This window comes from Callithrix jacchus, chromosome 8, assembly GCF_049354715.1.
Source record: "Callithrix jacchus isolate 240 chromosome 8, calJac240_pri, whole genome shotgun sequence".
Classification (NCBI taxonomy): Eukaryota; Metazoa; Chordata; class Mammalia; order Primates; family Cebidae; genus Callithrix; species Callithrix jacchus.
This window is the reverse complement of record NC_133509.1, coordinates 36,077,280-36,104,572: the sequence shown is the minus strand read 5'-3', so window position 1 is coordinate 36,104,572 and position 27,293 is coordinate 36,077,280. Positions and strand designations below refer to the sequence as shown.

The 27,293-nt window shown below is 41.3% G+C and overlaps 1 protein-coding gene across 3 annotated transcripts in view; it reads left to right on the top strand.

Moving 5' to 3' along the window:
• Positions 1-23,767, top strand: part of FBN1 (fibrillin 1) — a 234,630-nt gene extending 210,863 nt beyond the window's left edge. The window contains exons 55-67 of one of the 3 annotated variants that reach the window (XR_013520968.1): positions 1,281-1,403; positions 3,456-3,587; positions 5,656-5,781; positions 6,184-6,245; positions 6,354-6,560; positions 8,239-8,364; positions 8,604-8,726; positions 11,958-12,074; positions 12,330-12,458; positions 13,159-13,278; positions 18,110-18,341; positions 21,089-21,263; positions 22,460-23,767. Coding sequence is in view for 1 of the 3 variants with exons in the window: in XM_009005406.5 (XP_009003654.3) it covers positions 1,281-1,403; positions 3,456-3,587; positions 5,656-5,781; positions 6,354-6,560; positions 8,239-8,364; positions 8,604-8,726; positions 11,958-12,074; positions 12,330-12,458; positions 13,159-13,278; positions 18,110-18,341; positions 21,089-21,263; positions 22,460-22,849 (2,000 nt within the window). In the remaining 2 variants the exon portion in view is untranslated. Of the gene's footprint in view, positions 1-84; positions 258-1,280; positions 1,404-3,455; positions 3,588-5,655; positions 5,782-6,183; positions 6,246-6,353; positions 6,561-8,238; positions 8,365-8,603; positions 8,727-11,957; positions 12,075-12,329; positions 12,459-13,158; positions 13,279-18,109; positions 18,342-21,088; positions 21,264-22,459 lie in introns of those variants that run through there. The other 2 variants (XM_009005406.5, XR_013520969.1) reach the window with 2 other exon arrangements.
• Positions 23,768-27,293: the final 3,526 nt, after the last annotated feature.

Genomic DNA, 27,293 nt, shown 5'->3' with positions numbered 1-27,293 from the left:
TACTACCTTCTTTCTTATTCTCACTTTCCCCGTCTGTCTCTCATGCTCTCTTTCTTTTTTTTTCTCTTCTTTTCTTGTTTCTAGAAGCACTACACACTGAGATAACCACCAACATCCTGTGGCCATCTGGTGGCAATCACAGCAAAAGCGGGTGAAAAGTGTCCATCCGTAAGCCTGGTAGAATGTATAGGAAGAAGGAAAGGGAAGGAAGTGTCTAGGGCAGTGGCTCTCAAATGGTGTTTCCCAAGAGCAGCTGTGTGAGCATCACCGGGGAACTTACTAGAAATGGACATTTGCAGGTCTCATCCAAGACCTCCTAAATCAGAAACTCGGAGAGTGGGGTGGGGCCCAGCAGCCCTCTAGGTGATCTGATATACTCTCAAGTAGGGATTCACTGGCCTAAGGAAAGAATGAAGGAGAAGTAAAGGCAGAGGATAAAGTTGGTGCAAAGAGTTCTTCCGCAGATATGACCCATCCATGCCCATTGTCAGAGCTGTGGTAAATCTGTAAAGGTTGTGACTAAGTCATGATCTGGGCTCTCACTCATGTTCTCAGCACTGGGCTTCGGAAGCAACATGATAGTTGAGATGGTCTATTTTAACCCTGCTTTTCCAAAACATATTCTGATGGTTCCAAACTCTGCATAACACATAAATCACTTTTTTTTCCATTAATGGTAAACTCATTCTCATCTATTTAAGGTTTCAACATGGACATCTGTGTAAACCAAGTGTCTCTGTCAGTATAAAATGATCTGTAACACTATTTGCTTGGGCAGAAGAATCGCTGTTATTTCACAGGAGCCTCTTTGTTTGGGGGGAGAGAGGTGGTTAAGAATATTGGAGGAGTTGGTTTCTGTTCTGACCACAGTTGTTTTGGCGGAATGGGAGAAAACGGATTCCCACGCCATGTCACTGTAGGGAGTGGCAAATGGTCAACCTGAGCCTTCAAAGCCAGAATTGCAGAAAAGTCCCTCATGTGTAGGATGGCCTATAGTTTCCCATCCACCTAAGTAATCATTAATAATTATACCAGGATAACAAACATAAACTAGGACTGTGCTGGGAGAACCAGGATGGATGGTCACTCTACTTATAGAACTATGAAATAATCAACCCTTTTATAATTGCCTGGAAATAGGAGACCGCTTTATGCATCCATATTTATGACAACGAAGCATTGAAACTGTTGGTGAAAGTTTTAGAGTTTTGGTTTCACTTGGTAGGTTTCCTTTTGTTGCTGTCCATGATCCCTTATTTTCTTACTTTCTTCTGTTGCAGATATAAACGAATGTGCCCAGAATCCTCTGCTCTGTGCCTTCCGATGTGTGAACACTTATGGATCATATGAATGCAAATGTCCTGTGGGATATGTTCTCAGAGAAGACCGTAGGATGTGCAAAGGTGAGTCATCGTGTTCAAGATCATCTAAGCCAGGAAACTCTAACTGTGAGGGGAGATGTCCCTCAGAGCTTCCATTAGTAGGGGAGGGCTGGGAATTGGGGAATATAAATAGTCCATGGGACAATATGGGGGTCCTCACTGCCATGTTGCCCCTAAATCATAGCTGGAAGCATCATCAAGCCAAGTTGAGGACTGCGCTGCAGATCCTTTATTAGGTCTCACTATGCATTGCATACTCACAACATGCTGCTATTTCTACAGGATGTGGGAATATAAAGAAAAAGACATTTCCCCACATTCAAAAAACCCAATATGAGGAAACTGAGATAGATATAAATAAGTATCGTAATACAGTGTGATAAATGCTATGGTGGTTTTATACACACACACATACACACATTTATAATGCTCTGAGGACACCAAAGGATATTCTATTTTAAGAATGAGGTAACACATGAAATCTACTTCAGCTAAACCATCTCCATTAAAAATACCTCCTGAACACCTGCAGTTTCCTAAGCACTGAACTAGGCTCTATTTAACAAACTTCAATAATCAGAGTTTGTCTTTGAAGAGCTCTGATTTGCTCCTCTCAAGATCTTAAATGAAAAAACACCTGTTCTCTCAAGATGATGTAAATATAATTTTGCTTAAGGGTGAGGAGATTTCCTAAATGAAAGGTCCCAATCATATGCAGAATAAAGTTCAAATTTCTCACCTCAGACTATGTAAAAGGGAAAGAAAGAAATGCAGTAGGACAGAAAGTAAAGACTGAGGAAGGCCCAGCGAAGTCCAGAAAAGGAAATGAAGGAGGGAAGAACCAGTAGAGAATAAGATTATCTCTAGATGTTTGGCTTTTTATTAAAGTATAAAATCCAAAGCTTTTATTACATAATAGTCATTCTACTATTGTATCCTATTTATTAACATTATCATATAAAAATCATATTATATTGGCCAGGTGTGGTAGTGCACACCTATAATCCCAGCACTTTGGGAGGCCAAGGTGGGTGGGTTACCTGAGGTCATTGTTTGAGACCAGCCTGGCCAACATGGTGAAACCCTGTCTCTACTAAAAATACAAAAATTAGTTGGGCATGATGGCGCATTCTTGTAATCCCAGCTACTCAGGAGGCTGAGGCAGGAGAATAGCTTGAACTCAAGAGGCTGAGGTTGCAGTGAGTTGAGATGGTGCCAATGCACTCCTGCCTGGATGATGGAGTAAGACTCCATCTCAAAAAATAATAATATATTGTGTTATTATAATTATTGCATAATGTAAGCTTTGATTTGTTACTCTATTATATGATTGTAGTACTGTTATAATTATTGCATTATATATTGTGATTATGATGCTGCTATAATTGTTATATTAAGATATATCCATTACATTATAATTACATGAGGCCCTTTTAGTTAAATTAGTCAAAAATAATTAGAAATCATGCTTCAACAAAGGAGTATAAAAAGTAAAGAAAGGGACGACCAGACATGGTGGGTCACACCTGTAATCCCAGCACTTTGGGAGGCCAAGGTGAGTGGAACACTTGAGGCCAGGAGTTTGAGACAAGCCTGGACAATATGGTGAAACCCTGTCTCTACTGAAAATACAGAAAAAAGAAATGAGCCAGGCTTGGTGGTGTATGCCTGTAATCCCAGATACTGGGGACGCTGAGGTACGAGAATCACTTGAACCCGGGAAGGAGAGGTTGAAGTGAGCCAAGATCGGGCCACGGCACTCCTGCCTGAGCAACAGAGAGATACTCCATCTCAAAACTAAATGAAAATAAAAAAGGAAGAGAAGAGAGAAAAGGCATGATGAAAATCATGCTTCTTGAAGAGGTTGTCAATTGATTAGGGAGCAATTTCTTCAAGTTCAAAGGTGGTTAGAAGATTCCATTCTTTAGAGATCATACTCAACACAGCAGAAGGAAATACAGCCAATACTGAAATAACATAGATGAAAACTGGTTACTTATTAACATTTTGTGTTTAAAAGTCAGGCAGATATATGCATTTTTTGACAGATTTGCAAATTTACATTTTTTACAGATGAGGATGAGTGTGAGGAGGGAAAACATGACTGTACTGAAAAACAAATGGAATGCAAGAACCTCATTGGCACATACATGTGCATCTGTGGACCCGGGTATCAGCGGAGACCTGATGGAGAAGGCTGTGTAGGTAAGAGGATCCCTGCGGAAGGAGCTTTGAGTGTGCCAGAAGTGACAGTGGGCAGAAGGAACCTGGGCTCTGAGTTCTTGTGACACTGTGTTCACCTACCTCATGTCAACACTCTCCATGGCGGTGCCCTTGCCTCTTGATCATTTGTGAATTCCAGGAGCCCGGTCATTCTCCCTGTCAACTGGCCTTTCTCTCTACTTTCTTGACACATTTGCTGCCAGGATTTGAACAGCATGCCTTTTCTCTCTTCCCCTTCTTTACTTTCCATACTTTTTATTAATTGGGGGGTTAATTCTCCCCATCACATTGGAATGCCTCCCTATTGATTGAACTTTGCTACCAGGACCCTGACATTTATACTCAATGTCAGGGTCCTGGTAGAAAATAATCCTGGTTCATACCTCTGAACCAGGGTTATCTCAAAGCCACTGGGATCTACCTCCAGAAAATCTGGTCAGTAGCCTCCAGGCACTGATAGTTTTTTAAAGCTCTCAGCTGAGTCTAATGTGGATCCAACATTGAGAACTTCAGCTGTAGACCAGGAGTTGGCAACTACTAGAGCCTACAGGCCAGTTCCAGCCTGCCAGCCCACTGTGTGTTTTTTTATAAATAAAGTTTTATTAAACATAGATATAACCACTAATTTGCATGTTGTCCATGGCTGCTTTCATGCCACAGTGGCAGAGCCAAGTAGTTGCAGCAGAGGCCATATGACCCATGACCTCTGCTTAGACAGTAATTACAGGAGAAAAGTATTAAAATATTCTCACATGCATTCTCTTTCCTTTTAAAAAGAAGTGGTGTTATAAAGATGTATTTTCTGTTGTCAGTGAAGATGATTAAAAATCCCCTTGTCCTTTTACTCTGTACAATACAGATTGAAGCAATAATTAAAGACTCTAAAAGCACAGAGAAAGAAAATATGTAGATTATCACCCACTGGATCCTCCTGGCTCAGTGATTCTTAACCTCAGCTTTGGAAACACTTGGGAAGCTCCAGTCCAACCTCAGATATTCTGATTGAATTGGTCTGTGGGTGGCTTGGGCACTGGGGTTTTGAACCTGTTTTACATTGTTCTGATGTCACCTTCCAACTTTCTGCCTCTCCTAGTGAGAGCTCCAGCTCAGAGACCCTGAATTATTCCCCAAAGATGGGAAGGACTTCAGCAAATTGTTTACCATCTCTCTAAATAACCATCAGATAATTCTAACAATCTGTACATATTCTAATGTGTTTTTAAACCTGCAAAACTGAATTGTGGTTTATGATTTAATATTATTGAAATACTACAGTAAACACAACTTATATTGAATCTGAAGATTAATCTAGACAAACTCCCCCAGATCAGCATTGACCATTACAGACATGATTCCAATGTGTATTAAAATATTTCTTTCATATGCTGATATCCACATTTTTCCTCCTTCGCTGCAAATAACCCTTTGGGAGACCTCTTTATGCCCTATATGAAAAGATTTAATTTTTACTAAGTGAAAAATGTAATTGTGCATAAAATGCTACCATCTATGTTTAAGTATATAAAATGCTATCAGTTATGCTTTTAAAAGAGCAGAAGTGCACACACACATATATACATTACGTATGTGCTTGCTTTTATATGCATAATTCATCTCTGAAAGGATACATTAGAAATTGGCCCCAGCACTGGTTGCTTTTCAGAAGGGGAGTTTGGTGTCTGGGAAATAGGGAACAAAGCGGGTAGGTTTTGCTGAATCCCCTTTTGTCCCTTTTTAATTTTGAACCACGTGAAGAGATAAGCTATTTACAAACTATAGGAAAGAAGGAAGAGAATCTATTCTTCTATGAAAGATTCAGATTACTCTGTTTTCAGTCCTTCAGTGAAAGCAAACAGTTACGAATGAATGAAGTCCCTTTTATACCTTTTAAATTTTGAGCCATGTGAACAGATTAGTGATTCAAAAACTAAGAAGGAAGGATGAAAGAGAGGGAAGGAGGGAACAAAGGGAGGGAGGAGGAAGGAACTCCATCCTCTATAAAATAGTCAATGACTCTGCTTGGTTTTGGTCCTCCCATAAAATCAAACAGATGAGAATGAATGTCAGACGAAGCCAGGAATCTGTGAGAATGGGCGCTGTCTCAACACCCGTGGAAGCTACACCTGCGAGTGTAATGATGGGTTCACCGCCAGTCCCAACCAGGACGAGTGCCTTGGTGAGTAGAGTCAGCAGCACGCTTTCCTAACCTCAGCCTCCACACTAGGATGCTGGAAACCCAGACCTCTTATTTGAAATACAAGAAAATGTCAAAATCTGAGGAAGGATGAAAAATGTTCATATTTCGGAGATGCCGTAGTGACTGTGATTGTCCATTGGGCTTAGCACCACCCCACAGCTAAATTCTTCCTTTGCTAATTGGATCCTGAATCACTTGTTTGGAATTTCTTGGCTGGCTTTGAAGCCCTTGGTGATCGTGATCCATTTCCATATGTTTCTCTGCCCCTCTCTCTGTAAGCATGGCTATTCCCCTGTATTTCTGGGAGCAGAGAGAGGTATAAGCTTGTCTAGGCCAATGTCTTTCTGCCTACTTACTGAATGTCTTATTTGTTTTCCTCAGACGTCATCCTTTCTCTTTTACTGCTGTCTACAGCTTTCCCCTCTTGCTCCTTCTCACCCAGGGTAAAGTGTTACATCCTTTTTGGTTTTTATATCTGACCAAATTTTTAATACCTTGTTTTGCTCTTAAAATTTCCTAACATCCCCTTTGCCATATAATGTCCCTTCCAGACAATCGGGAAGGGTACTGCTTCACAGAGGTGCTACAAAACATGTGTCAGATCGGCTCCAGCAACAGGAACCCCGTCACCAAATCTGAATGCTGCTGTGATGGAGGGAGAGGCTGGGGTCCCCACTGTGAGATCTGCCCTTTCCAGGGGACTGTGGCTTTCAAGAAACTTTGTCCCCATGGCCGAGGATTCATGACCAACGGAGCAGGTACTTCATTATGGTCCAAAAACACTTGCAGGGAACGTGTGTGTGTGTGTGTGTGTGTGTGTGTGTGTGTGAAAAACAGATGAAAATATATAATCTGCAATATGTGCCTAGGTTGAGTTGCACAGCTGAGCCCAACAAAAATTCTTCAGTATGGAGTTTTAGACATTTGAGGCCATGCTGCAAAAGAGCCCTTGGTCCACTTGATTAACCTGTGTGTGCTTAGGACCCAGTGAGTCTTCAACTTCTTAAACAGAAGTTTACTATAAGTCAATTGGTTACTCAGAAAATAATTTTTTAAATTTTTTAGATGAACTTTGAAATAAATGATCATTAAATGCCCAAACCGGTCTACCAAGATGTAGAACTTCTAAAAGTGGCCAAACTATATTACACGAAAGAAGTATAAACCATGCTGATATCTTGGCAATTAAACACAACTGCATCTCGAAAAGCACAAGCTACTGAACTAGAGAAGGATGAAGAGTGTCTGACTGTCTGAGGCAACTCTAGTGATTTCTAGGCCTGTCACTAATGTGATTCCTATGTTTATCAACAGTAACTACAATTGTATTTTAGTTCATAAAAGGACTGAGAAAAGTCCAGAGCTTTCTTGAGCTCCTTGGGAGGGAACTGGAAGTGAAGGGGAAGAAGGAGGTTAAGGGGATTTCTGTTTACATTGGAAAGATGTGGCTGAAGGCAGAATAATGGAAGTGGATGTGATTTTAAAAAAAAAACAGATCTAGAAAGATAAGATAGAGGGACCAGATGCAATTTGTGATTCTTTAGAGGCTATAACAATCAGATGGTTGAAAAAACTCATTTCTGGAGACCAATAAGAAGTGTTGAATTGTACTTCAGAGTAGAGTTATAAAGGTCAGATTCACCCAGCTGTTGGTATAAAATGGTAATTTGGCAGTCAAGGGTTGATAACCCATGTGGAAACTGCTTATACTGGCACTTCGCCAAGCAGTAAGGAGGTAGATGGGTCAAGATGTGGAGGACAGTGGCTTTCATGCTCAACAGTGCATACTGACCCAGTCTTTGTCTCTGTGGTAGAGCCATGAGTAAGGGTCTCCCTTCCTTAGCAGGCAGCAAAACTCCAGCACTGTCATCTACCCCCAGAGCCCTGATTGGTCTCCCCCCTCACCAGAGGACAGAAGTTCATCTCATTTCTCCAATATTATGTCATTTGAACTTTTTCAGGATTAACTCCAAACACAACAAAAATAATGTTAAAAAAAATTCTTATTTTGAGCATGCAATATTGGGGGCAAAATGGGGTTTCCTCCTCCAAAGAATGTGCTTCTGGGATTCGTTTATGAGGTATCAGCAGGAGGCAAGCTTGATGGCATGTGATGACACACAAAGCCAAGTATGTCGAGATGGGCTCCCTGTTTTGTGGACCCAGAAGAGAAAAGATACGTTTAGAAGACCAGTTGTTGTTTTTAAAGATTTTCTGTAGCTGAATTATTTTATCCATTACAGTCTAATGAAGTTACTTGTTTGCCTTTCTATATAGCTACCATTACACATTAAATTTATGCTATCATCCCATTGGTTTAATTTCTTAGGCCCCTAAATAGTAACCCAATTTATTAGTATTCACACTGAAGTGACCCCCTACAAATTAATGTTGTCAGTTTTATGATATATTTATTTTATGTTTTTTATATTACAGATATCGATGAATGCAAGGTTATCCATGATGTTTGCCGGAATGGGGAATGTGTCAATGACAGAGGATCATATCATTGCATTTGTAAAACTGGGTACACTCCAGATATCACTGGGACTTCCTGTGTAGGTAAGTGTCTATTTCAGATGGCTTATCCTCAAGTAGAAACTTAGATTATGGAATAAAATATTAAATAAAACCCCCAAGCTAAAAATCTTAAAAGTCTATGAGACAATCAAAGTCTACACAGAGTTTACTTTTTCTTTCCCTGAAATGAAAATTCTTTGTTGGACCCTGTGGAAATTGAGCATGTAGACATTAGAAGTCATTTTTAGATGCACGATCACACTGTATTTCTTTGATCATAGATCTGAACGAGTGCAACCAAGCTCCCAAACCCTGCAATTTTATCTGCAAAAACACGGAAGGGAGTTACCAGTGTTCATGCCCGAAGGGCTACATTCTGCAAGAGGATGGAAGGAGCTGCAAAGGTAAGGTAGAATCTACCATTGCCCCTCACCTAGCACCTGACACATGGCTGCATTCCTCTGCCTGTATGGACTCCACAGACAAGCCGAAAGACCTGCTCTACAGGCAGAAGGTGCTTCCCTGGGGTTAATGCCTCCATGGGACCCACCTCCTATGCTGGAGGGAGAAAGGCTAAAGCCAGGGAGATTGTGGAGGACCAGTGGGAGCAGCCATCCTCGCTGCATGCCCCCTGGGTATCCATGGCAGCCATCCGTGAGGGTCTCAGAGATAGCAGGGCCAGCTCTCAAAGGCTCTGGTGGGGCAGATTCTTACTTGGTGACCTTCTCTCTGCTTTCTGGTTTTTCTTTTCATTCTATATAGCTGTATAGTTCAGGTTTCCAGGAAAGTCCTGCCTCAGAATAATCAGTCCCATGATCCTAGAGGACACTGTGCCTAGTTAATTAGATGCTATGTCCAGGTTTTCATTCTGCAGAAAAAGTCCATTCTTGCCTTCTAGGAGCTTCCCTGAAACATGAGTATCACACAGAATTAATAACTAGCAAAGCTCTGGGCAAAAATCCCTTCTCAACCAGAAGTTATCCTTTGCAAAATTTTTTGGTGTAAATTGACTCCTGTAAACATCTTCCTAAGAACGTTATATGTAGTGAATGGCACTGGTGAGTTATACTTAATGATAATTGGGAAATGAGAGATTTAGAGAAGAAAAGGTAGACCAAGTGGTAGAGCAAGAGATAGCATTTCATGCCATGAAACTTTGAAGGAAACTTATAGAAACGTACAGAAGTAAGGAAGGGAAAGGGTAGAGTGGAGTCCCTTTCCCTATTTTTTCTCATAAAGCTTAAATTCTTCCACTTACTTGGTATATATAACTAAAGATCAAATGAATGATGTAGCTATGTGTACCACTGAAACCGAGAAAGGCTAGAAGGGTAGAGTGTGAGATCAGCACACCCCTCCAGAGATGGGTGGGATCCAGACTGGAGGAGAGGAGAGGAGAGAAGTGGAGAGCAGCAAGAAGTTGGGCTCTTGACCTCTTTCCTGTGTCTGCTGAAAGGGAGAGTTAAGAGGCTTGTAACAGAGGATGATGTCATGGGCAGCTGCCTGAGGCCTTCCTGTGCAGCACAAAGCCTGCATAATGCTCTAGTTTTGGGAGAGGAAGTTGAGAGACCTACTTCCACATTTTGACCATCATAAATGAACAGTTGATCATAACTTTGTGGAACTTATTTTACATCTGGGGTCACTCTGAGTTCTACACAATGTGAAGCTGTAACTCAGAGCCATAAATGTATTCATATAACTGAAGAACCAAATTCAAGGGGAAAATATCTCTCATTGTATATATTATCTATAACAAACAAAACAAATTTATAGTTTTTTTCTAACCTCTGGGGACCGAAAATGCTCAAAAGTTTCTAGCAATGAAAAGGTGAAAAATGAAAATGCATCAATAACAAAGAGCAACTGTAATTTTTACATACCCACTCACAACTTGTCCTGTTTCCTATTTGTTCTCATAAGGTTCAAATTCTTCCACTTACTTAGTTTATATTACTAAATATCAAATGAATGGTGCAGATAAGTACACCATGGACACTGAGAAGAAAGACACCAGAAGGGTGGCCCTGGGAGGACTGTGGGAGCAGCACATCCCCAATGAGAGATGGGTAGGATGCAGGTTAGAGGAGAGAAGAGGAGGAAGGGTGTTCTTGCAGGCAAGAACGAGTGCTGCTGTTCTTCCTGTGTTGTACTCATGAAGCAGTGTTAGAAGAAATCACTGAGTCATCTTCCTCACCTGTTGCAGATGAGCTTCAGCAAATGTGTGATGATGCTCCAGCAAAGCTCCTTGGGCCGCATACAGGAAAGGCCAATCCACAAGCTCTGAGAAAGCTGAACAGAGAGTACATAGCAGTCGAGCTCTCAGCAGTGCAAAGAATAGGACAGGCTGCATTATAAGAGAAGCCGTCACTAGGACAAGTCTGGAGAGGATCTCTGAGTGTAGGTCCACTCCAGATGTTACTCTAGCCAGGAACTGGCCCTGTGGAGTGGAAGCAGTCACTGGCAAAGCCAGCACTGACAAAGCTAGATCCAACACAGTTGTGCAGATGGTGGGGGTATAATGGTTGAATCTGTGATAAAATAAGGTCACGAATGTTTATTCCTGAATATGCAGCAATTGTAAAATTATCATTAAAATTCAGCTAGAAACGAGACAGAATGTTTTATCTCTTGCTATTTTGAAGTAACATTGGAGTTGAGAATGTAGCTAGGAGTTGAGGCAGTGAGGAAAGAGGCCAGTCAAAGCAGAAGGTTTTACTGAGATGTACAAAATAATGTTGGATGAACACCAGAGGCAGCTGTTTGTTTTTTGTTTTTTGAGACGAAGTTTCACTCTGTCGCACAGGCTGAAGTGCAGTGGCGCGATCTCAGCTCACTGCAACCTCTGCCTCCCAGGTAGCTAGGATTACAGGCGTGCACCACCACGCCTGGCTAATTTTTATACTTTTACTAGAGATGGGGTTTTGTCATATCACCCAGGCTGGTCTCAAACTCCTGAGCTCAAAGTGATCAGCCTGCCTCGGCCTCCCAAAGTGCTGGGAATACAGGCATGAAACTCCATGCCCAGCCTGGAGGCAGTTTTACTGAAGTGCCTTTAGCTATCAGAGTGAATTTTGCCTTTGTTTTGTTTCCTTTCTGATTGCTCAATTATGTTTTATCCTACGAAGAATCCCTAACTAAAGGAATCAGATTTTGTTTTCGATGACTTTGTTTGAGTAGATTAAAAACGGCAAACAGAAAAGAACTAAGCCAGCAAAATCATTTCCAGCTTTGACATTTCTCTTTGCTTCAACTTAAATAGGTATTTTCAATGCTCTGAAAAATTTGCAGACTCATTTCTCTTTTACTTCATTATAAAATTTGTTTAAAATGCCCTGATTTATTGGAAATTCCGTTGTTGAGGAATTCCTGCATTTCTCCAATTAGAATTGTGCTTTCTTGGATCCCCCAAAGATCTCTATATTTTTTTGAGGGGAGGGATGTCTAAATTGATGCCTTGTTTTATCATTCAGACCTTAATACCCTATGTCCCTTCCTGGCATTTGCCGTGCCTTCTTTCTGGTCAGGGTCATCTCAGACTTCGAAATCAAAACTTGGAGCTGCTTCATAGAGGTGGCTTCTCTGACCGCGTTTTGTTGGCTTGGTTCAAATGCCTATCTTGCATTTTCTTGTAGATCTTGACGAGTGTGCCACCAAGCAACACAACTGCCAGTTCCTCTGTGTTAACACCATCGGTGGCTTCACGTGCAAATGTCCTCCTGGATTTACCCAACACCATACCGCCTGCATTGGTGAGTGGGAGAGGAAAGAATCCTATATGGAACATAGCGATTCTTTTCTATTTCCTCTGCTGTTGGGATAAGAAAACGAAAGTTCAAAGAAGTACATGAGTGTGTGTATGTGTGAGCACACACACCTGTACCTGGATGTGGAGAGCTGTTGGCCTTATTTGGCCTTTTCTGAGTCATCCTTCTAAGTTTCTTTTAAATGATAAAATAGAGCTTTAGGGAATTTTAACCCCTCTTTGCTTCTACCGCTTCTCATAGATAACAACGAATGCACCTCTGACATCAATCTGTGTGGGTCTAAGGGCATTTGCCAGAACACTCCTGGAAGCTTCACCTGTGAATGCCAGCGGGGATTCTCACTTGATCAGACTGGCTCCAGCTGTGAAGGTGGGTAGAGACCTCAGCTGCGATCCAGCTGGTGAATCCCTGTGGAGGTGGCCTTTGTAGTTAGGGTACCTTCACCATCAGCCTCTATGAGATAGCAGATCTGAGCCCAGGGAGCCATCCCTAAAATAGTGTGCACAGGGCCTGTATCTCACACACATGCCTTTCCTAAGGATAACAACACCTTTTCTGCTCAGTTTTTAATTTAACAATAAGTCAGTCAAGAAAAATTGGCAGATTCTTGACTTTGATTCATTAATTTTCTGGTCACTGCGTCCAGAGCCATAAAGGGATTTCGCTCATGTAGAGTAAACATATGAGGAATAGCTCTTCTGAAGACATTTAATTAAAAGTTTAAATAATATTTGTAGGAGCTGATTGTGGCTTTTGACACCTTTTGATTTCTAATTCTGGCACACACCAAAAAAAAAAAAAAAAGCAAACACAAATAACTTACAGAGCTGTCCCAGAGAGTACTTTGGGCTCTGCACTAATTTCCTAATCATTTTTATTTGTAGATATTGCCGGGGCTCTCTGAATGGTTTTCTCCTTTGACTTAACAGCAGTTCCAGAAGAGATATTCTTGAAGTTGTTGGTGGCAGAATAATGTGTAGGATGTGTCAGGGCTAGCTTTCTCATTAGAATACATGTGGCTTCAGAGTGATGTGGAGGTGGCGTCATGGTGCTTCTGCTTCTTTTTCAGACGTGGACGAGTGTGAGGGTAACCACCGCTGCCAGCATGGCTGCCAGAACATCATCGGGGGCTACAGGTGCAGCTGCCCCCAGGGCTACCTCCAGCACTACCAGTGGAACCAGTGTGTTGGCAAGTAACTTCTCACTCTCAAGATGCATGGCTATCAGCTCCTATGAAGCAAAACACTGCTTTCTTTCTGAAGCTGTAAATGTGTTACTGAAGCAACTAATGCTCATTTAAATTTGCCCTGACCTGGTTGAAACCCAGGGAAAGAACAGTTTTTGCAAAACACCAAAGAAAGAAAAACTATCGTGATAGAGGGTGCTTCGAGAGCATCTGAAATGAAATACCCCAGGCACTTCTTGACACCAGTATCCTCCAGCCTCCTGCTGCACTGCTGGTCACCAGCCCACACTTGAGGTCTGTTCACATCAGGGGTCAAAAAACCTTACTTATGATTGAAAGATATCAGCCAGCCAGAGGCTGTTTTGAGTGACTTTTGGCCTGAAGATGCCAAAGGAGTTCTGTTCCGCTCTACACATTTTGGGACAGAGTGCAAGCAGCAGACACGACAAGGGTTTTTTTTTTTCAAGATTGCTAAGTTCTTCAAGGGAGAGTTGCAGACTCTCTCATTAAATTGGAATGATGTTCTACAATGTCATGGGAAAATAACTCATAATGCACATCAGAGAATCCAAACAATCTGAGTTTGGAGGGTTACCGGAAGCCATTCAGCTCAGTACTTTGTTTAACTGATAAGGACCTAGAAGTCCAGGAAGAAATGGTAGTATGTCCTTGCCCAGGTCTTTTGTGACATGCCTGGAACTGGAACCCACAACGCTTTTTTTTTTTTTTTTTTGGAGATGGAATTTTGCTCTTGTTGCCCAAGCTGGAGTGCAATGGCGCCATCTCAGCTCACTCTCACAACTCTTAACACTCTGATGTAGGGTTGCCTTTCGAGTATCACGTTCACTTGTTTTTTTTCATTCCAAGCATCTGGAGTGCCACTGCAAGCTTGGTGCTTTGATAACCTTTTCTAATTGACAACCTATTAGGTACAGAGCCCTCCTCAGTAAAAACTCAAAGAATTACTGCTTCCTGGGTGCAGGCTTGGCATTGCAATGGTTCACTTTCATGCAGATGAGGTCATATTTGGTGTGTTTTCATTTATCAAAATTATCTTTCTTATCCAGTTTGATTCTGCACAAGACACAGTTTTGCAGTGGCACGTAGGGTTGACTAAAGTGTCCTCTGTGCTATAGAAGGTTAGACTGCACAAGTCTCTGGCCAGCTATCTGGTTTTAATAAAAATGTCTGTTCATTATCAGCTCAGGGAGGTCCTGGATTTAATCACCAGTTTCTGACATTGTTCACAGAACTTCCAGAGTGAACGTTGTTGATTCAGTACCCAGTTTATGAGCGTATCTGTTCTCATTATGTAGGTCCCTTTAATAACACTGGAACTGTGTGAAAAAACGTAAGAGAGGAAAGGTATGTTGCTCCTGTACCTTATCCTCCTCCTCCTACCTTCAGTCTGAGGATAGTAGAGGTGACCAGGCCATGAACTAGGTTCCTAGGGATTCTGCTTGGGTCTCGTGAAGGTCATCTGGCTGGACACTAAAAAAGTAAGTTCATTTAGAAGTCAGAAGTAGTTTGGGGTTCTTAATGCCTCCAAATGCCAATTTGCCCTCATAAATCTTGAGAATTAGAGTTATCTAGAATGAGCATTGCCTTGGGCTAAAATAGCTTCCCAGAACCACTAGAAACAGAGCACATCTCTTAGACCAGTCCTCCCTGGATCCTCACTCGCAGATGGCTGCAAGTTTACTCTTTGGGGTAAGGGGGCCACTGATTTCATTGTTTTCAAGAAGTAAATTTCAAAAAATTCAGCTTGCAGATAGATGGAGTTTCGACCCATTTTGCCATAAAGAAATTTCGTTAAGGAAAGCCCATCCTACATTTGTGAATTTTCCTGTCATACTCCCTTAAGGCCACAGCTAATCATGTACAGTGCAACTGGATGCTGAAGCCTTTGATTTTAGAGGACAGAGTGGTGGGTTTCCATCTGCTTAGTGGTTTTTAGACTTCAATGCTGTTTTGATAAAATTTGAATTGTCTCTTTTTATGAAACGAACAAAACCCTCAACTAAGTACCGACTGAAGAATCAAACATATATTTGGGATTTTAAAAAAACTCCTGGTAGAGTCATTTGCTCCAGGGTGTGGAGAGGAAAAAGGTCAGGAAAAGTGAAAAACATGTTAACCAAAACGTGGCATTTGTATATTGATAAGAAGGGCGAGTGCAAAATCATGCTATTTTCAAACTGTAAACACTGAATATTTGCCAATTTCTTATTTTAATCTGTGCTCCACTCTATCCCACCTCTCCAACCTAGATAAGCAAGTTTAATTTAAACTATTAAATTCTCGGGGAGGGGGGAAAATGTAAAATAAAAAGAGTGTGAAAGGGGCGGGGGAGAACTCTTGATATTTGTAGTAACACAAATAGATGCTCAAAGTTAAAAATAACCTTAGAGATCTAGTCTTCCCTCTTTCCTAATATATAAATCCTTCTCTAAGTTCCTTGTTTATCCCAGTTTGGCTTAAATACCACCTCAAAGGGCACTCATTTTCTCCCAGGATAGCCCAGTCTATCTATAGGCAGCTTTTAATACTTAGAAATGTCTTTTATTGGTTTAAAAAAATCACTTCTCCTCCCTCTAATTTCTCACCATTGGTCCTCCTTCTGCCCTTTGGAGGAAAAAACACAGAATAATTCTAAGTTATAGAATGACAAGTCTTCCCCCTCATATACCCACGCCTTACAGGTTTTATTAGTCAAGGTCCCAGCAAGAATCAGATGGCTGAGGCCAACCAGAAGTGGAGGACAGGGGAGCAGAGCTTGCTCATGTTCCATAGATCACCCACCTGGGGCCCAGAGCGGGTGGAGAAGGTGGAGGATGGACATGGAGGGGCAAGAAGACATCAGCCCAGAGGCGTTCCCTCCACTGAAGTAAATACGCTTTCTTCATCGTTCTGTTTCACATGGAGCTTGGTGCCCACGGTTTCTCTTGCTCTTTACTGCACATCTCATCCTCACTTTAACATAAGGACAAAGAACACAGACAATGTGTTGAGCACAGAAAGAGAAAGGGAAGAACGAGAAAGAGAAAATTGTTATTTCTAGGAGTCCTGAAGCCTACGTGACCTTGGGTGGAGATTTGAAGGTTGTTGAATACAAAAGGTTCACACAGCCAGAGTTAAGGTTATAGACCTATAGCTGAAGGGAAGGAGGGAACGGGAAGGGAGAAAGGGAAAAAAGGAAAGAAGGGAGGGAGGGAGAGAGGAAGAGAAAAAGAGAGGGAAGGACTGAAGGAAGAACAAAAGGAGAGAAGGAAATAAGGTGGGAAAGAAGGAGATATGGAAGGGAGGAAGATAATGTGAATATCTACTAAATATATACAAGTGAGCATCCATCCTTCCCACCCCCCTTCATCTACCTGTCTTCTAATTTTAAAAAATATAGCTTTTTGAGAAACAATTTTATTTATAAATGAATCTACCTTAGCAAAGAAGGTAAACTAATTATAGGAGAAAAAAAACACCAGCTTAAATGTGGGAGCGTCTCTAGAGAGGCACTGTGGTATAAAGGAAAGCACATGGATGGCCATTGCAGTCCACCTGACCTGGCTGTGAATTTCTGCCCCACTCCTGCTGGCTGTGAGATCTTGGAAGGGCTTTCTGAGCCTCACTTTCTTCAGCTGTAAAACAGAATATAACACCTTTCTCAGAATTGTTAGGAAAGCTAAGGAAATGAATGGGTAATAACTATATCCTATCTATCATATACTAGGTATCTAATAAACATTCATTCCCTTCCCCTTCCTCTCTTCCACAGGAAGTGGGTATCCGCTAAGTGAAGGGAAGGCCAATCTCCCTACATTCAAATGAACATGTGCCTGAAAATGGGCTATGGCAATTAAGAAATGTCTAACCAGCAAGTTTCCAACCTGCCCTGCAAAGGCAGGTCTACAAAAATATGTTGGAGACTTCCAAAAATTATAAATCAGAAATAATGAGAAACTTATGGTTTTCTCCTTTCTAGTTGATTTTTTAAAGTAAGAGTTCTTTTTCCTGCTTCTAAGCATCAGACTTGGCAGGTCCCTGTGGGTATCCAGTCCTGCAGCCTCTGTCTCTCTTGTGGGTTTTCCCCAGTTACTGCTCGTGAAGTCTGCACCGAATCTCTTCCAGCCACACTTAGTTTTAGACAGGGCTCAGACACTCTGGGCAGGAGGCTGGTTTGAATAAGGAAGGGGCTGATTCAGTGATGGGAGCAGACATACCAGAAGGCACTATTCATCCCCCAGAACAAGTACCTGGGGGCTTTTTCAGATTTTTGAAAAGGAAATCCAAGTGGGGCAGACACTTCGGGCAGGATCTCAACCCTTGCCAGATCAGCACATCCTGAAATAAGGCGATGGGGAAAGCAGGCTCGGGGAAAATGGTTGGTTTCTGCTTTTGGGATATTTATCTTCTCTCTGGGCGCTTGTGAAGCAAGGGTGCAAAGAACTGCAAGATTCCTTCTTTCCCATCTTGAACCCTAAATCTTAGCTACAGACCAGCACCATGTTGGTTCATTACCAGATGTTTACATGGAGCGGAATATACCAGTGTTGACTTCTGATGAGAACTGGAGTCGGCTTGTCCTCAGAATGCCATCCTAATGCCCTCTGCCCGGTGCATCTGACCTCATCTTCCATGTTTACTCACAGCAAAGAAAGAGGCCACATCTGTGCCCGCATCTTTCTCTGCTGTTGCTCTCCCCACCCACCCACCTCTGCCTGCCTTACCTTCCTGAGAGCCTAGCTGAGGGCCAGCTGGCCAACAACAAATGGTCAGATCGTGTCCTCCATAGAAAACTGGCTGCTGCCACACATGCTGCTTCTTGTTTTCCCTGCAGATGAAAATGAATGCCTCAGTGCCCACATTTGTGGAGGAGCCTCCTGTCACAACACTCTGGGGAGCTACAAGTGCATGTGTCCCGCTGGCTTCCAGTATGAGCAGTTCAGTGGAGGATGCCAGGACATCAATGAATGTGGCTCTTCACAGGCCCCCTGCAGCTATGGCTGTTCCAACACTGAGGGCGGTTACCTGTGTGGCTGCCCACCTGGTTACTTCCGCATAGGCCAAGGGTAAGCACTACTTCTTCTGGTCCTGGTTGGAGATTCTCTCATTTGTAATATAATTAAGTATACTGAACTCAAAATTACCTGTTCTAGTGGAGGAGAACTGTGCTTCTTGTAATCCTAAAATTAATTGCAGTTAGCTTGGCAAAAGTTTTAGGTTATTTCATTTGAAAGAAGCATCTGGATTTCTGGAAACATCAAAGTAATGACACTACATTGTAGATATCTCACTATATGACTTCTCGATCTCATTGTCTCAATCTTCACATCTTGTTGTGAGGCGATTCATCTCTCCGTAAATGCACTTCTCTGCCAACCAGTGACAGAACTGGGCTCACCCTGCACACTAATGATCCAGTCTTCTCCTGGGGCAGGCAGGATTCCATCTTGACTTAAAGTGCCTTTCTATCTAGCTCCTCTTAGGATAAGTGAAAGATATCCCTTTGGGTTGGAGATCATTTAGGGTTTTAAATTATATTTTACATTTCAAACTTGAATTTACATTAAATATGACCAAAGGTACATTAGGTATGAGAATTGAAACACTATTTTTCTTAAAAAAAAACTTCAGGCCAGGCACGGTGGCTCACACCTGTAATCCCAGCACTTTGGGAGGCCGAGGCAGGTGGATCACAAGGTCAAGAGATGGAGACCATCCTGGTCAACATGGTGAAACCCTATCTCTACTAAAAATACAAAAAATTAGCTGGGCATGGTGGCGCATGCCTGTAATCCCAGCTACTCAGGAGGCTGAGGCAGGAGAATTGCCTGAACCCAGGAGGCGGAGGTTGCGGTGAGCCGAGATTGTGCCGTTGCTCTCCAGCCTAAGTAACAAGAGCGAAACTCCGTCTCAAAAAAAAAAAAAAAACTTCATCAAATTATAGGTATGTCTGTGTGAGAGTTGGGGCAGGCAAGACATTTTTATTTTACTAAATGATTTAGAACTTTACTGTTAAATTTTCAAAGTTTGGATCTTTTTTCCTGCTGAATTAATCTGGAGTTGGGTGTATACCTAGTTTTAGCTATCCTGAGAGAAAGTGCACATTTTAACTTTTTAATTAGGAACATATAGACATTAAATATATATACACATTATTACTCCCCCATATTCATGTACACACACCCCCCACACACATCCACACTCATATTAAATTATTAATGTCTTTGATTTCTTGACATACAGACACCAGTGGATTCGTTTGGATCCGGGTAGGTAGCAGAATGTTTCGTGAGAAGCACACAGAATGCCAGCATTCGGACACAAATTCCCAGATGTTTGTGTCTGGCTCTCAGTAGACTCATTCTTTATAGTTTAATGCCAGAACCATTTTTTCCCAGCAAAAATTGTGACACTCTAAACTGGCTTTTGGCCAGTGGGATTTTGTAGTCACACTTCTTATAAGTGGTGCTCCTGGGATATGAAAATACTGGAAAGGAGTTCTGAGAAAGGAACCGAAGCCTGCGGGTTCGGAGTTTACCTCCTAATGTCCTCATTGTGTGAATGTATACACATGTGCATACACACATAGGATGAGCATTTATCATTTCATCCATTGCACTGTTTCTACATATTTCATGTTGCGAGATAAAGAGGAAAGAAAATGTATTCAGCCCTGGAAAGATTGGGAGAATTGGTAGGAACCTGTAAATTGCTTTGAAATTCAATATATTATGTTCATTGCCAACGTATTTTGAATCCCAAGGGTATATAGGAAAATGAGTTCTAAAAAGCAGATCAGCTATTACAGAAAAACAGATAAATAATGTTTGGTCTACATTATGACCCATTATTAGAAATCTACCCGTTTAAAACAGTTTTGGCCTCTCTGAATCACTAGAGTGGACTCTGCCCCCAGATAAAGATTCTTTTAAGGACCATTCACATGTTTCAACACATTTGGAAAGAGGAGCTTGACAAACACACATTCCAAGTGGCCTCAGAAATAGTAAGCAGAATAACAAAACAAGGTACTTGTGAAACATTCAAGCCTCCCTCCATAACTTGGCTTTGATAACTGAAAGGCAAAGAAAAACAACCGCACTAGTTCTCTCTTGGGCATGGGTTTGTTTATCCGCCTTCATATGAGTCAGAGCCAGTGGCCCTGGTGGTTTTGAATGACTGAAACAGTTTCCCACAGTTGGGCAAGCCCTGATGCATGCATTTTATATACTGCACATCTTCATAGTTTACTACATTAACCTTCATTACCATCTGGAGCTCTCTTCTTATCCTCAGTAGCATCAGCAAAAGTGAAACGTGAAGGAATAGGAGCCATAGCTCGGAAGCTTGAGTGAGGAGGAGTAATTATGGAAGTGGGAGAATGCAAGAAACTCAGCAGTGATGTCTCACACCTTGCTCACTCCCATGGAGCCTGGTTCATAAAGAGAAGCCATTTATATTTAGCCTCCCAAGTTGCATGGCCTCCCACATCTATCATTCTCTAGTTTCCATTCTGTGTCTCCTCCCCAGTGCAAAAGGCCTTCCATGTGAGGTTTGGGAATTAAGGGATAAATAAATAAGCAAAACAGGGTCTCAATAGGTAGTAGAAAGAAATCAGTACACCCCAGCAACTGGGAATTAGAGGCCAAACAGAAGACCTCTCAACGTAGTTCTCAGAACCAGCTCATCCTCCAGTGGACAAGCAAGGGCTGTATCTCACAAGTACCAGGACCGGGCTTCAGCAGAACTCTTGTACCACCTACCTTGTCTTCCCATTCTAATGAAAAGCATCTATGCTCCCCTTCTGCTGCAGGCACTGTGTTTCTGGAATGGGCATGGGCCGAGGAAACCCAGAGCCACCTGTCAGTGGTGAGATGGATGACAATTCACTCTCCCCAGAGGCTTGTTACGAGTGCAAGATCAATGGCTACCCCAAACGGGGCAGGAAACGGAGAAGCGCAAATGAAACTGATGCCTCCCATATCGAGGTGGGTCAGAAGGTCATTTCTCCTGATTCCTCCTATTGTGCAAAGCCTTACTAGATTCCTGTGGTTTCCTCCGAGGATGCTCCAAAGTGTGAAAAAGCTCCCCAGAGAGACACTCCAGACATTCCCTGAGCTCTAGGCTGCATTTTATAAGAGGCTGTGGGGCTTTCTGGAGTTTCTTGCTGCTTTTCGGGAGTGACCATTTGAAGGTTTTCACATACTTGCTCATTTCCTCTGTCTCGCCAAAAAAAAAGTCAACTACCCACCCAAAGTCTGCTGAAAGGATAAGGTCTGAGATCCAGGACAGCAAGTGGGCAGAACAGCGAAGTGACATGGTGCTCCCTACATAGGGACGCCAAGTTCTGAAAGCTAGATTCTCCTCTACTGAAAAGAGCCATGTGGAGTGAGGGAACTTGGCCTGCCGACAAAAATAACGTGGGGCTGAAGCAGCCTGGTTTCCTTTGCCTACAGCTGCTGCAGCCTTTCAGTCAACTCAGAAGTGCACAGATACTCACCCATACCTCTGGCTCCAGGCCCATAGAATCCAGCACATGTGGTCCCATAGAGGCAAGAAAGAAGCCAGGTAAAAAGCATTGAATTTAGCAGATCATCAGAGTCAGGAAGTAGGCTCATAGGTGTGTCCTTCGGAGGGGATAGTTTTGCATCAGCGAACCAAATTGAAAAGTCTGCTTCTTTGTATTATTGCTGCAACCCATCTGTTGTCGCTTAAGAAATGAGATAAGTCTTTGGAAAGAAAATAATCCATTAAAACAGTGGTTCTCAAACTTGAGTGTGCAGCTGAACCACCTACTAGGTCTTGTTAAAATGGATTGCTGGGAGACATCCCCAGGGTTTCTGATTCAGGAGGTCTAGGGTGATGGTGAGAATTTGCATGTCTGACAAATTCCCAGGTGATGCTGATGCAGCTTGTCTACACTTTGAGACCTCCAGATACAAATGATTTCGACCTGCCTTTCTTCCTGACATCAGCTAATATTTTCAAATATTACAAATATATGCCAATTTAATACATTTGTGGTCTAAACAAAGTGCTTTATGAATGTGTGTTTTCAATGTTGTGTCTGCAGCATAAGGCAGAAAATCGTATTAGTGTGACGTTTGAGTCACTTTTTCTTTTCTGTTGAGAGCTAAGCGGCATAGGTACATTGTGTTTAACACATTGCCCTGTGTCTTCCCAGGATCAGTCTGAGACAGAAGCTAATGTGAGCCTTGCAAGTTGGGATGTTGAGAAGACGGCCATCTTTGCTTTCAATATTTCCCACGTTAGTAACAAGGTTCGAATCCTAGAACTCCTTCCAGCTCTTACGACTCTGACGAATCACAACAGATACTTGATCAAATCTGGAAATGAAGATGGCTTCTTTAAAATCAACCAAAAGGAAGGGATCAGCTACCTCCACTTCACAAAAAAGAAGCCAGTGGCTGGAACCTATTCATTACAAATCAGTAGTACTCCGCTTTATAAAAAGAAAGAACTTAACCAGCTAGAAGACAAATATGACAAAGACTACCTCAGTGGTGAACTGGGTGATAATCTGAAGATGAAAATCCAGATTTTGCTTCATTAATTCACCATCCAGAGACCAAATAATTAAAAGAAAAACAAATATAGATAGGTAGAACTATATTTTCCCCCAATCAGAATCATCATATCATAGGTACAATCTTTCACCAAGTAAATTTGTATAAATAAGCACTATTCTTGTATTCCCAAAGCAAGGTACAGGTAACTACCCTAGTTCAAAACAACCACTTTCTCAGGCTTCTTGTGTGTGTAGCTAAGCTACCTTGTCATATGTGTTGATTCTTGAAAACTGGGACATGTATTTCCATTGGGGGTTGGCCATTTATGCTGACATGCCATCCTTCCAGCAAACGTACAGAAATGTGCTTTCAATTGATGGACTACTCTTTTTTTTTTTTTTTGCAAATTTGTAAACTTTGCTTCTCCAAATACAAGTACTAGGTTGGCCATTTATGATATCTATTTGGTGCTAGTCAATTTTCAAACTAGATTTATAAATGCACTGTAATATTTACACAACTTAGAAACCAAATTACAAATATTCAGTTCCAATACTTCATTAATTTCAATCAACCAAAGTTCAGTAGCTTATCTCAGTTATGAGTATAATACATTACATGTAAATTAAGTGTGTGTATACTGTAATCGTGCTATTTTTTATCATTGAAACATTTATAAACTAGAATAATAATGCCCTTAATGTGAGGGTTTGTAATGGTGCTTATTAAGACCAAAGACTTGTTAAATGTATACACCAAGTGGTAATGAAATTTCTGTGACTGGCCCACACGTGCATAGAGGTCTGGGAGGACCAGGAAACAGCCTCAGTGGCCAGAGGATCACCAGTGCATCCTTCATCACAGCATGTGCAATATGCCAAGATTACCCTCGGTCATTCCTGTCAACAAGGGGTCAATGTCATAAATGTCACAATAAAACAATCTCTTCTTTTTTTAGTTTACCCCCTGGCTTTGTGTTCTTGCATGGATCTGGGGTTGGAGGGGCCATTCTGGAGGCTAAAGATAGGCTCTGGATTTAACTTATCCTGGGTCTGTTAGTTATGGCTTATGAAGGTACTAAATGTATAACCACTAGAAGAAAATTTAACGTAAGAGTCAATCTCTTGTTTTATCCATTGAAGATAGCAGAGTCTGGTGTCATTAACCTGACTTGCTTGTGAGAAATTTAGATTGTAGAGTCATTTCTGAAATGTGAGCTAATTAATCTTGTGACTTTTAAACTCAGATTTAAATAGTTTAAATATCAATATTGTCTTAGAGCACATGAATTTCATTATAATAATTTATCATGACCCCCTCTCACGTATATACAGTTTTGGTAAGCATTAGGTAGTCTGTTCCATTTTTTTCCCCTCAACATTTGTTAGTCAATGCTCATCTAATTACAAAGGGATAATCCCAGACTGCATCCAGTTGCTGTAACTCTTGGTTTCTTAATGTCATAATTTTAAAAGGCTGTTTTATTTTAAGTGCAATATTCAATATTTAGCTGTTAGGCTCATTCCGTTGATATGAAATAATCTTTTAAATCCCTAAGGGCAGGAAAGCATTTCGTGGTAGTAAAAATAAGGGGAAATAAGATTGCTGCATAAAGGTGGGGGGCGGAGAACTAGGTAGACACAGGAAAATCCTCTCAAAATATTTGAAGAGCTCAGCTGAAAAAAAAAATGGTATCAATTTGGTGCATATTATTCCAGGGTCAGCTGATGTCAGCCCCGGATTAATACACACGGTCCCAATTATAGAGCTACTCACTGAAGGAATGGGTTTCCTTGCATTGTGCTGAGCTCCCTGTCACAAGATGAAAGAGTTTCAGTCTAGGCTTAATGGCAACCATTGAACAAAGATGCTTTCTTCCACCTAACAGGCCATCAACATTTTGTATCTCTAATTTTGTTTATAATATGTGCTCAACAGAATGAGCTGAATGACTATTACAGAGGAGGTTTGTAACTTGGGTAAGAGGCTAAAATGTAACTCACAATTTCCTTTTAACTCTGCACCTATGGAACCATGTGATAGAGGCATATTAAAATCGTTAGAGAACATACAGCCTATGGTAAACAACAGTTTGCATATGGAAAATGTCTTTGATAATTTAACCAGAACTGCATTATATTCAATAATGGATTTTCTTTATAACAAAACAACGGGAGAAAACGGAGTTGGCACACAGTGGATCACTTTGATATTTTTAATAGTCCAAGTCTGGATTTTATTTATTCCAGAGCCAACAATTTCGAACAGCATATTTTCCATGTTTCTGACTGTAACAAAACATTTTACTCATTGTTCCATTGTAAATGTTCCTTTTGTTGGAACTCCTTTTAATCCTGAGATTTAAACCTGTACCTTTCAATTGTCTGTGACCTTTCAATTTCACTTTCAATAGTTGAAGAACTTGGCTTTGTAAATCTCTCAGAAGCTTGACAATGTCTTGTCTCTACCCCCTCAGCCCATTTCATTTGCCAGTAATTATTTTGTAAGTAGTGTTGAAATGAACTCAGCTGGCCTTGTGAAATGTTTAAACTTGCACAAACAACTACATTTTTGTTCAACAAATAGTACTTTACTCAGCCAAAATCGCTTTGGACATTGCCATTACAAATACTGTTAAACTTCAGAAATCATGTCTGTAAATAGATGAGCCAAAATAAAGGACAATTAGGTTGATGCTGTATTAGTATCCTTAAAACTCACACACCCATAAACTATTAGCAATTTTTTAATTACAGTCGATTTGGTCCACAGAATATAGTTGATTCTGGTTTTAACTGTAGTTCTTAGAGAACTGTATTAGAAATGTAATTATTAGGAATGTAATTATTAAATGATTTAAGGACATTGTTTTTAAGGTTAGAAGATTATTACAGGTAGAAATATTAGTGTTACATTTACAGCTGAAGACAAGTATTTTTCCCTTGCCAATTTTAAACAACACTTTGTAAAACAGAAGAAAAAAAAAACAATTTACTTCATTATGCTTTTTTGAAACCCAGTATGAGCCTGACATTATGTATCAGTTAGGAAAGGATTATCTATATTATTCTGAGTTTTAGGGTTAGAGAGCTAGAAGAAGACTCTACATTTGATTTTGCAAATTTCCATGTGTACCCATAACTGAGGCCATTTACAGGATTGGATCTCAATTAAAGACATTCCCACAAATGTCTGCGTAAACATGAGGGTCTTGTACATTTGACAGCCGACATGCATTTGGCAAGACCTGACAGCAGTCACAAAATCTGTTGTTCCAACTAACTGCTAATAAATCTAAAATGTTTCCTTTCTTTCAAACAAAGTCATAAACCTCGATTTAGGAAATAGGCTGCTTTGAATTTTTGATTGAAACCTGAATTATGGCTGGGTGCTGTGGCTCACCCCTGTAATCCCAGCAATTTTGGGAGGCCAAGGCAGTCAAATCACTTGATGTCAGGAGTTTGAGACCAGACAAGCCAACGTGGCAAAACCCCCTCTGTACTAAAAATACAAAAATTAATCAGGCATGATGGTGCACACCTGTAGTCCCAGCTACTCCAAGGCCAAGGCAAGGAAATTGCTTGAACCCAGGAGGTACACATTACAGTTAGCTGACATAGCACCACAGCACTCCAGCCAGGGTGACAGAGTGAGACTCCATCTCAAAAAAAAAAAAAAATTATGACCTTTACAAACTGATTTTAGTTTTTTTACTGTTGGATGGTAGAAGGTGCATCCTTTTTAATTGAACCGAGTTATAGCAGGTAAGTGGGTGCAATTTCTGGTTAGCTCAACCCTATGCTCTCTATTCATTGTGATTTTTTATCTCTGGGGCCATTCCCATTTCATAAATGAAGGCAACATTATCCTCTCGATGCTTCCCCGCGCCCCCTGTTGGCTGGTTGTGGTGTCAGCTAGAAGGCTCCAAGCCTTCCAAGTACTTCTGGAACCCATAGCTTGGGTTCAAATCTAAGCAACACAGAGGTGGAGCTTTTAAGCAAAAAGCAGCTGCTCCGTTCAGTGTTTCCTAACTTCCACATCCCACCTGATGTGTTCTTTGCAGCTGCGCTGGAAGTTACAGAAATCAGAAGAGATCTGTTTCCTTTTTACCCTGAAGTATTCTCTTGGGGAGAATTAAATCAAACCTAAATGATCATACTTTTTCTTCTCCTGGAAATGGAGACATCTGAAAACATCCTGATAATAATCGCTTATCCCATCAGTCCCACTAGACAGTGACAGAAAGAGGTCACAGGCCTTTGTAGTTGTGTCTACATGGTGAACTCTGCTCTGCTTGGCCCCACCAGCTCTGCTACGGAGAAGGCCAGACCTGTCAGAAAAGATTAATGAGACCTGAATATATCAGAATTTCCAAGGCACAACAGACTAGATTGGGTTTGTGTCTGTGTATTTTTGTAACTACATGAAACCAGCATGATGTGCTGTTCGGCCTTTCTGTCTTCAGTTGTATGGAGATTATCCCTCTTT